Genomic DNA, 11,183 nt, shown 5'->3' on the forward strand with positions numbered 1-11,183 from the left:
ATGATGGAGGCACACCGGGGGAGGAAGTCTTTGTGGCCGGCAGACCCAAGGTGGCACGGTACTAGGTGAGCAGATCCTGCCAGACCTGCCAAGAGAACGGATATCCGATGATGATGTGCTGCATGATTTCAGGATCTTGGTCAAAGAGAGCGGAGTGGTCAGCATGATGCAGACCATGGCGAGCAAGCCTGGCCAAGGTCCAATGGCGGTCGAGGCCCGCCATCCAAACAACGAGCTTGACACGGAGAGGAGCCCAGGATTTCGACATCAGGCGCCAGAGGTGGGCTGGGATGGAGCCGGTGAACAGCGCACCGTAGCAGCATATAGCAGGAGCTCGCCGAGTAGCCTCCGTTACTGGTCCAGCGCCAAGAGAGGTGGTCGGGCATGGACACAGTGGGCATACCCCAGCTGGTCCTCAGCTAAACGAGGTCCAGGACAGGAAGCGTACAGAACATCAACCAGCTTGTCGGCTGGCAGTCTGTATAGGAGGGTGTCCGTTTGATTGCCGAAGAGAAGAGCTAGCGCCTCTTGCAACTTTTATTTTTGAGTGTGGTTATTCTACATCCACAGAGATTGCACCCACGCTACACCCACGATCGAGAACTTAGAAAACAGATCAAAAACATCTGAAACTAGACTTTCACATGGCATATGACACGGTCAGCTAGACCTTCCTTCGGGAATGCCTGCTCTGAAAGGGCTTCGACGACCGTTGGATGACCCGCGTGATGCAAATGGTCTCCACGGGCCGGACTGCGGTGAACATTAACGGCGAGATTGGCCCATACTTCCCCACCTTCTGTGGGGTGTGTCAGGGCGATCCCTTCTCCCCGTTCCTCCTCAACATGGTGGTTGATGGCCTGGCAGCCATCTTAGATAAGGCCAAGGCTGCAGGCCATATCAAGGGCATAGTCCCGCATCTAGTAGGAGGGAACGGGATTTCCCTCCTCCAATATGCGAATGACACCATTATCATGGTGGAAGGATATGCGAGCGACATCACGAACTTGAAGTTCCTCCTGCTCTGCTTTCAGCAGATGTCTAGCCTCGGGATTAACTTCAATAAGAGTACAGTGATGGTTTTGGGCTACTCCGATGATGAACGGCAGAGCATCGCGGACCGTCTTAACTGTACACTTGGGAGCTTCCCCACGACCTATTTGGGGATACCCATTAGTGACTCGAGGCTCACGGTGGTCGAGCTGCGCCCCACGATGGGCAAGCTCCAGCACCGAATTGAGCCTTGGTAGGGATGGTGGCTCTCTAAGGCAGCCCGGACTGTGCTCATTAACTCGTCCCTATCCAGCCTGCTCTTATTCATTATGAGCTTCTACAGCCTGCCTGAGACTCTGCACCATGAGATTGCTAGAGTTCAGGGGCGCTTCTTCTGGGCTGACGAGGGCGACAAACAGAAGTACCACATGGTTCGGTGGACTGAGATCTGTAAGCCTCGCGATCAGGGCGGTCTCGGGATCATGTCCTCCAAACGCATGAACATTTCACTCCTGACTAGGTGGCTTTGGCGGATTACGAACGGTGAGTGTGGCTTATGGCTCCGCATCATCCAGCAGAAATACCTCCGTGGCCAGCCGCTCGCCTTTTGTCAGCGGTCCGGTGGCTCCCAGTTCTGGCAATCCATCATACAGCTCCTCCCAGTCCTCCGCATTGGGACCTCGATTGCGGTTGGATCTGGCACCGCCACGCTGTTTTGGTTCGATCGCTGGGCTAGGGACGCCCCCTTCGCGGCTCGTTTTCCTGACCTGTTCACCATCGCGGTAGACCCGCGAATTTCTGTCGCGGTAGCCCTTATTGACTTAGGGAAACTCGCGTTCCGGCGACCGTTTGGACCGGCTGAGAATGCTGCTTGGCATGACTTGCTCGACTGCATCGCGCTGCACGAGCCTGAGCTAGATGTGGGAGATGATCGCACCAGGTGGCGTCTAGAGCCATCTGGTCTATTATCCACTAAATCACTCTACCAGGCTATCGCCCCCTCTCCGGGAACCGAGGCTCTTACCACCATCTGGGAGATCCGGCTCCCCTTGAAAATTAGGATTTTCTTGTGGCAATGGATCCGCGGCCGCCTTCCGTCCGGTGTGGAGGTCCTGAAACGCAACGGCCCTGGCGATGGGCATTGCAAAGAGGATTCAAACCATATTTTCTTCACCCGTGTGTCCGCGCAGTTCCTATGGAGCTGTTTCCGTGAAATTGTGGGTGGAAACTGGGATCACAACAACTTTCCCGCTCTCTTCGCCGAACTCCAGGCATTACCGCCCTCGTCTCGCCACATTAGGTGGTTGACCATCGGCGTGCTTGCCTGGACGCTGTGGACTGTTAGGAATAAGCTTGTGATTCAGTGTATCCCTCTTCGTCGCGCTGCTGACGCTCTGTTCAAATGGTCTGGTTACTTGCAGCTTTGGCGGCCGCTTAGCCGTCCCAGGGAGAGAGATGCCATCACCTCCATCATCACCCAGCTTTGCGTGATGGCTCTCCGGATGGCTCCGCCGCTCCCCACCACCCCCCCCCCCCACCACCACCACCGGAGCCGGATTAGATCTCCTCTACCTCGTCACCTCGTCGCCGCCGTGTGTGTGTGTTGTGCGTCCTTGTTGGGCTTATTGTGCTGTGCCCACAGCTGGACCCGTGTGGTGTTTGGGTTCGTGTCAGTTGGACATTGTCTGCGGTGGCGTTGTGTGTGTGTTGTTCGGTTGATCCTTTGTTGACTTTGTGCTCGGTGATTACTTTATTTATAAAGCGGGGCGAAAGCCTTTTTCGGTAACCAAATGTTTTAGGTGCTTGCAAAATTTTATGTCGAAAGGACATTCGAGGAGTTCTGTACAAAAAGAAAAAGTTTGCACTCAAATATAAAATCTGAAACATGGGTGCAGAGCAAGAGTTTGTATTTCATTTCATATGAAGATCATTCAATGCTGTTTGGCGACCAAACTTTGCAAGGTTGTAAAACATTTGCTCATAATCAATGCCACGAAGTTTCAACTTTTTTTTTACTGTTAATTGCGTGGGTGCATCAAACTTGGGTGCAGCCACTACTTTGTTTTTCCTCTCTGGGTTACATCCCTATCTTGCAAGTCATCATCAGGGTTAGCTTCATGGTCAGGTCCATCATCGTGGCGATTCCAAATGCGAGGAATTAAATCGTCATTCATGACATAGTAATCCTCTTCAAGCCCATAATGAAATTGGGTGTAGCCGTTGAGCTTAACAAACACGCCCGTCGAAAGTGAGACACCATCAGAATCAACCCCCTTTTGGAAAATGTCTTAAGATAGTAGTACTACCACCTGAATTCACAAAACTTAAGAAGCATATAGTATATTTAAAGATTATAAGCATTGCCGCTAAGAGCAACAAGATGTAGTTCCGTCGGGAAGAAGGCGTCATGAATGCAGGACAGCAGGAGTACGCAATGATGACGGTGAAGCAAGCAGCTGGCGCCGACGAGTTCTCATCGCCCTGCCACGCGGAGCCTGTACATGATATTTTACTGCCACATGACCACACCGGCTTACGCTGCGTCGATGGTCGCCGAGCACGAAATCACTAATTAAAAAATATTCGTGGTAAAGAACACTTCACTTTCCCAGGTCACGACAAGTGGCGCACATGAAACACGTCACTTATTGCAATCTGGGAGTTTTTTTTTCTAGATCTGTTTATTCAAAATGTTTTATCTCTTAAACAGTGCGTTTAAATCTCGAACCGTTTTCATCATTCGATTCCTCGCGTTGAGATCTTCAAAACTAGATCCCATGTTGATAGGTTTTGACGAACTTTTTTTCACGAAAAAAACCGGATGAAAAAAATCGGACGGAAAAACCAACCGGGAGCACGGTTTTTCCCTTTCCGAAAGAGGCACGCCCGTGCCTCTCGCGAAATCACAACCGTGCCTCTCGTGGAAGCAAAACTGTGACTCTCGTGGAAGGAAAAAAACAAAAAAACGCGTTTTTTTCGTTTCCGAGAGGCACAGCCGTGACTTTCGCGAAAGCACAACCGTGCCTCTCGCGAAAGCAAAACCGTGACTCTCGCGAAAGAAAAAAAAAACAGAAAACGAGTATTTTTTTTCCCTTTCCGAGAGGCACGGCCGTGACTTTCGCGAAAACACAACCGTGCCTCTCGCGAAAGCAAAATCGTGACTCTCGCGAAAGAAAAAAAAACAGAAAACGCGTATTTTTTTTCCTTTCCGAGAGGCACGACCGTCACTCTCGCGAAAGCACAACCGTGCCTATCGCGGAAGCAAAACCGTAACTCCCGCGAAAGAAAGAAAAACAGAAAACGCGTTTTGTTTTTTCCTTTCCGAGAGCACGGCCGTGACTCTCGCGATAGCACAACCATGCCTCTCATGGAAGCAAAACCGTAACTCTCGCGAAAAAAAAGAACAGAAAACGCGTTTTTTCCGTTTCCGAAAGGCACGGCCGTGACTCTCGCTAAAGCACAACCGTGCCTCTCGTTGAAGAAAAACCATGACTTTCGCGAAAGAAAGAAAAACGCATTTTTTTCAAGCAAATTATTTTTCGAATTTTTTTGATCGAAAAGCTAAAGAAGACTGGGGAAAACCAAAACATCAAAAAAACCGTTTAAAAAGCCGAAAACGCGTACGGAAAAATAAAAAAATAAAATCCGGAGGAAGCGTCCAGAGCGCGACACGTGACGAATGGCTGAGAGCGCGCCAAGTGGCGCTGATCGTTGCGAGGATTCCAAAGGAGCAATCGTTAACTAGTTGCTCTCGGCCAAGCAGGGGCAAAATTAGGCCTGGGCAACTGGGGCTATAGCCCAGTCGTGGCCCAGCAAGTACACATACATCTATTTGTATTTCTTTCAGAATTTTGTGTTATAGAGGCCCAGCCCCAGGCCTGTTAACCCAGCGCCAAGCGCATGGACGTACAATTGCTTAGCCCACTAATCCACCCAATACGATTGCCATACCAATTGCTAAACGAAAAAGAATAGACCAGCGATACGTCCAACTCGCCTAATCAACGAAAATCTCGTCCGATCAGAAACGAACCCTAAACCACAGATGCGTCGCATCCCCTTGTCAGGGCAGCTCGGCGCTCATGCAGAGCAGCCTCTGCTGCGCCCCTGAGCCCTAACGATCTCCTTGGCTACCTCTTCTTCTGTGATTCTCAGCTGCCCACTACCAAACCCAGGTAATCATCCAACGATTCCTTTGTTCCTAGTATATATTTTTGAGTAAATCTGTTCCTAGTATATATCATCCAACGTATTTCTACTACGTAATTATCCAATGCCATGAACAGGTAATTTCTAAAATGCTCCCTCTTTTCATAATTTTTGTCGTGGGTTTAGTTAAAAGAACTGAGGGAGTGCCATCTAACTTTCCTTCCTAGTTCTTCTGTATCATAGACGAAATCAATTACTTGGTTTTGTTAAATTGTACAACTTAAGTCAGTTTTATTTTGTTAAACTGTACAACTTCAGTCAATTTTCTTTCGTTGTCAACAGGAAATTAGAAATCCAAGACCAAATAGACTCGGTCAATTACATCCCGTGCTACTACACACTTCGAGACAATGGTCTATTATGTTCTTATTTTCAAAAGTTATGAACAATTGACTTAGCCTATGTTCATTGTCTTGTGTTTTGAATACTGAGTTTTACCTTAACTCCGGGTCCTTCTACTGCTGATGAAGAAACAATGGGATCAATTTAATCAAGCCTCCATTAATTCGGTACCAGCTTCTGCAACGATGCACTTTGTTAAACCATTTACATATTTCTATGACTTTTCTCTTGTTTTAATAATGGAGTTCATATTTCCTACGAAATGCAAATCTGTAGTGTATTGCTGACATGCATTGATATATGTGGTATACTATTCTTAGATATTTTTAGCCGCTTAGTTATAGCCCTAGGCTTTGAAAAATCCTGGCTCCGCTGACGCCAAGCGTAGTACCGCGCATGGAGGCCGTGGTGGTGTGCTACGCCGACACGGCCGGCTATAACCCAAGGTATGTTGCCTTCGAGTCTTGCTCTGCACCAAAATTACAACTCCTCATACGAACATCAGAAATCCTGCTTTTTAGGTTTGTGAATTCCTCAACGAGGATCTCAGCGAGGGACATGCAGACGAGGATCCCGGCCACAACTTAGCGGAGGCCATGAATGGGAAATTCACCCCGGCTGTAGTAAAATTCTGCTCTTTGTAATTTTGGGCGCAACTAAAATTTAACCCTTCGGTGATGGTTACTGCCACAAACGCCAGTTGCAGGGTGCATGGATGGGAACAACCTATATAACACCTTAAGCTGGATTTGGTTTTCTCCAAAATCTCATAGATAGATTCCTAAAAAAAGTGAAGGTGAGTCTTCCATCACCCCATAAGCGCTATAAGCGGCCTTGTGTGCGAGCTTAACTACTGGCAATGGTAGTTTACCTTGCAGAACGTGTGCATATTTATAGCTGGACTCTCGGCTAGGATAACATCCGCGCATACATGCAAGATGCATGCATTGTAGTAAAACCAAAGCAAATTCATACTTTCTCCATCCGAAAATACTTGTCATCAAAATATAAGTATTTTCGGACGGAGGGAGTATATTTGTAGTGCGGGTTGCGCACAACAGGAATGATCCATCCACCAAGCATCCCGTTTGCATGCGGCCCTCGCTCATCCGAATGATATGAGCACTTTCAGGCTTTCCAAGCGAAGGAGACATTGCCTTTTTACCAAACATGAAAAGATTTGAGAGTTGCATTTCATCATAGAAAAATAGATTTGACAAATAGATTTGTGAAACCGGTCAAAAATATAAGAAATCAACCTTACGTGCAAAGAGGTTTCTGAAATCTCTTTTCATATGAGCATTTTATTGACTTCTTGCAGAGTCACTTATTACAATTTAACTTTTAAGAACCTAGATGGAGGGGAAGCTCCCGCAGTTCTCTTCCTTCCTTATAGGAGAATATATTTGCCCAATTAATTTGTGAAATTGGTCAAAAATGAAGGAAATTAATCTTGCATGTAAAAAAATTAAGAGCATCTCCAACAGCATGCGGCGATTTGGACTCACTATCCGTCCGCGGACATGGATACAGGAGTCGGCCATTCAATCCTATATCTCAAATGTCCGCCTCTATTAAACTAAAAAAATAGCAGCGGCAATAATCTTCCGCCAAACAGCAACAACCTTCCGCCAAATAGTAGCGATCACATTTTACACGGATAAGAGAAAAAAAAAGTTAAACAACTACGTGATTTTTAGAACAAGGTAATTAGTATGCTTGGCGTTTATTGGGAACCCTAACCCTAAGCTAGCCTGGTATTACTAGTTAGAACATGCTAGCACGTGAAGCAAAGCAAGGTTGGTTAGTGGCTTCCCCCAAACATGAAGCATGAAGATTAGTGGCTTCCGCCAAACATGAAGCAGGACGATTAGTGGCTTCCGCCAACATGAAGCATGTGATTAATTAGTGGCTTCCACCAAACATGCTAAACAAGCCTTCTGCCAAACGCTAAGCATGCTAATCACGTTCAGCCAAAGACCAACAGAAAATAATAGCGGCCTTCTGCCATCCAGACGAAGAGACAGGGGTATGTGATGCCTTCTGATTGACAAGACGGACATAAGAACTCCGGCAAACCTTCCCTGGGTTTGCTTCCGATTTGCACGCGACATTCTCATTCCCAAGATGAAAGGCTATTCCTTGAACTCCGAATAAGGACGGGTAGAGCGAGAGGGATAGCAAGGACTTGAAAAGGGAAGGTTTTTTACGGCTAAGATGTTTCAGTGCCCCCGTCGACTATGGGAGAGCTTTCAACGTTTGCAGGAATTCGGACATGCAGACTGGTCCACAGATGTTTGAGGCTTACGGGATGACGTTGGAGATGCCCTAATGAAAGCCTTTTATTGGTTCTTCGTGATATTACTCATGACACTTATTGTTGCGTACATCTCTTACTCATATAGAAAAGCAAGTTGGTGATAATGGTGTGTCTACTTTCGCATGATCCATACCGTTCAGTCTGAAACATAAGGACTCCGACCCGCTTGCAACTTTGTAAAAAGAAAACACACCACACAAACATGTGGGCGCGAGGTTCTCATTTTTCCTTCTCTCGCGAAAGAAACCAAGTCTTTGAGAATCCCTCCCAGATTCCTCGCCGGCCGCCCATTCCCTTCCTTCCTTGGTGTCCGCCGGAGTTGGGCAAGGGTCCCTCCCCTTTGTAGCTGCTGCACCCCGTCCATGGTCGAGGCACTTACCGATAGGATGGCCTGCCCGTCAAGCTCGTTCCAGAGTCCAGACCCACACTGTAACGAATGAAAAGTAATGGAATGAACTGTTGTTTTGATTGATCATCATCACAGGTATTTATACAGAGATTCCCTTCTCTTGGGAATGTCGGTTACAAGGAATAGACGCCTATAGGAGGCGTCGATATGAAAAAGATGCCTCGGAAGAGGCGTCTGTACAATGGAAAGGCATCCGTACGGACAGACACGTCCGTACGGCGCTTTGGGCACACAATAACTGCCTAAGGCAGTTGTAATCTAATTCTAACACTCCCCCTTGCACAAAGCTACGTCTTGTATGTCTTGTATCCTTTGTATAATCTTGAAAGTACTCCATATAGTTTTGATGATCTCTGAAGTTGGTAATCTCTCCTCCAAAACCCTGTGGGAAAATATGAAGAGAGTAGTGTGTAGGATATGTTGCTAAAACTCCTTTAAACCCAATGGGAAAATAAGGAGAAAAATATGCAACATATATTGATTATTGTTTCTTTGATAACTCATATGAGAAAACTCAACAGAGGAAAAACCCATATGTGAGTTTAGAGAACAATAAATATGTCTTGTATACTTCCTTTAAAAAACCCAGTGGGGAAAATAGAAAAGTATGACATATTATATTTGAACTTGTTAATTTCTCCCCCAAAAACCCTTTGGGAAAAATGTGAGGAGAATAGTATTTGATATGTTGTTCAAACTCCTTAAAACCCAGTGGGAAAAACAAGAAGAAAATGATACACCATATAATGGTAATTGTCTCTTTGATAACTTATATGAGAAAACCTGAGAGGATAAAACTCATTGGTAAGTTTAGAGGACAATTTATATGCCTTGTATACATCCGTTAAAAACCCCGGTGGGGAAAATGGGACGTATGACATATATTCTTGTGTTGATATTACCTCATTAAAAAAACCTTGATAAGAACCTTGAAAGTAAACTCATAAAGGGAAAAAGAGTGTAATATAATGTTTGAATAGGTTATAATTCAGGAAGAGACTCCCCCTGATCCTTGAAAATTGGTGCAATATGCTTAGTGATATTGCTTTTATATAACCTTTTTGCATCTGAGCAACACAAGTATTATTGTCTTTGTAGATAATAATTGGTGATTCAATAGAACCAATGCCACATGAATGTTGTATATGGTTTATCATTCCATGAAGCCACAAATATTTATGTGAAGCCTTGTATTTTAGAATGATAGGTGGTTGTACCCATTAGAGTCCTTTTGAAGACAACAATGAAATGGCAAGCCCACCATATAGGTACATGAAGCCTATTAGTGATCTGACATCATGGGGATCGGATAAGTAGTCAGTATCAGCGCATCCGATGATATTGAAGTTCAGATTTCTCTGAAATTTTACAAATAGGTCAAGGTATTTGGTGCATTGGAGATATCGAAAGATACTCTTGTTCCTGTCCACTAGTGTTAGGTCCAATGGCACTGAGATATGGAACATTATGTCCCAACATCTCTTCTCCATCTTCCATGGTTTTGAATGTATGTTTCTCTATGTCTAGAGATTGAACAACCATAGAGTTTGGATGGATATGACCCATATTTGAATTTCTCCATTAATTTCTGGATATAGGAAAATTGGTGTACCTAGTTCTTGAGTGAAGGTGCTTGAATTGTAGCTAAAGCAAAATTTGGCTTTACTTATATCCTTCATCTTAGATTCCGTCTTTAGATGATTACGTGCTTCATCAACATAAACTTATTTGATGAATGCCCTCTTTAGGCTTAATGAACACATGTGAACAATATCATTGTTAGAGTAGTCCTTTTGTATAAGGAACTCACTAAGTCGGTTGTACCAAATTTGTTCTGACTATTATAAGTCATGAGGTGACTTATTGAGTTTACACTATATGTTGCGATTTGTATCTGGATTCAGAATTGGAATTCCCACGAGGAACATATATGTATGAATCAAGTGACACATGAATATATATGGTCACTACATCTATCAACCGCATAAATAGATGATTTGTGCTGCCATTTGAGACAAATTATCGGAAAGTGATATCGCTTGTGTCTGGAGAATGGATTTTTGGGTATCTGCGTGAACCCTTATGCTACATTCCTTGCTATTGACTCACCACCTTGTTGTTCTCATTCCTCTTTTGGATGAAAACTGGTGTAGGTATTCCTTTTGTGTATACCTTCCTTTATTGAGCAAGGATGTTTCTCCCTGGATTGCATCCTTTGATTGAGCCCAGTCCATACGAGTGTCTTAACTCTTCCATGGCCATGGTCTTTGGAACTGGATCATGTTAAAGGTTGTTTGCAATATGGTGGAGAAAAGTATGTCGACAGTTGTAGGCTTTAGTTATATGATTTTCCAGAATTTATATAGTTGGTGAAAATCTTGTTTACCCTCGGTGACTCTTCGTGGTTTCCCAATACGGTCGAGTCTAGGTATTCCGATATCCCAGTCATTGTGTGCACTATTGAGCTGGGTTGTGGTGGTTTTTCATCCACTGGGTGTATACTACCCGTTTTGTGTCTATCAACGTGAAGTTGGCTTACATTTACTGATTATGAGAGTTTCTTACTCAGTTTCCTTTGTTGCTTGCAAGAAGCTGAATCCTACTTTGTGGCCTTACTTCTCCCCCTCTTATTTTGAACAAGGAGTTGAGTGATTTTTGTTGGTACCTCCACTCTTTCTGGCACAATTGTTGCAGGATTATAGGATTTTATGATATATTTGTAGTCAGTAAATGAATTTGGTAGCCTATTTGCAATATGTTGCAAAATAGTTATTTTCTGAACGTGATGTTCAATGTATTGAGTACGTTAATTTAAGGTAGAAGTGTGTTGAACACTCTAGTTGATTTCCTGGCATTCTTTAAAATCTCCCCCTAATGCCTAGAAATTGTCCTCACTAAGCATACTAGCCT

The 11,183-nt window shown here is 44.8% G+C and overlaps 1 protein-coding gene across 1 annotated transcript; it reads left to right on the forward strand.

Annotated features, from left to right (window-relative positions):
• Positions 1 to 728: 728 nt before the first annotated feature.
• On the forward strand, positions 729 to 2,431 carry LOC123142490 (uncharacterized). The gene is made up of 3 exons (XM_044561386.1): positions 729 to 1,218; positions 1,273 to 2,358; positions 2,415 to 2,431. The coding sequence occupies exons 1-3, from the start codon at positions 729 to 731 to the stop codon at positions 2,429 to 2,431; spliced, it is 1,593 nt and encodes a 530-aa protein (XP_044417321.1).
• Positions 2,432 to 11,183: the final 8,752 nt, after the last annotated feature.

The sequence above is a fragment of the Triticum aestivum genome, chromosome 6D (assembly GCF_018294505.1).
Source record: "Triticum aestivum cultivar Chinese Spring chromosome 6D, IWGSC CS RefSeq v2.1, whole genome shotgun sequence".
Classification (NCBI taxonomy): Eukaryota; Viridiplantae; Streptophyta; class Magnoliopsida; order Poales; family Poaceae; genus Triticum; species Triticum aestivum.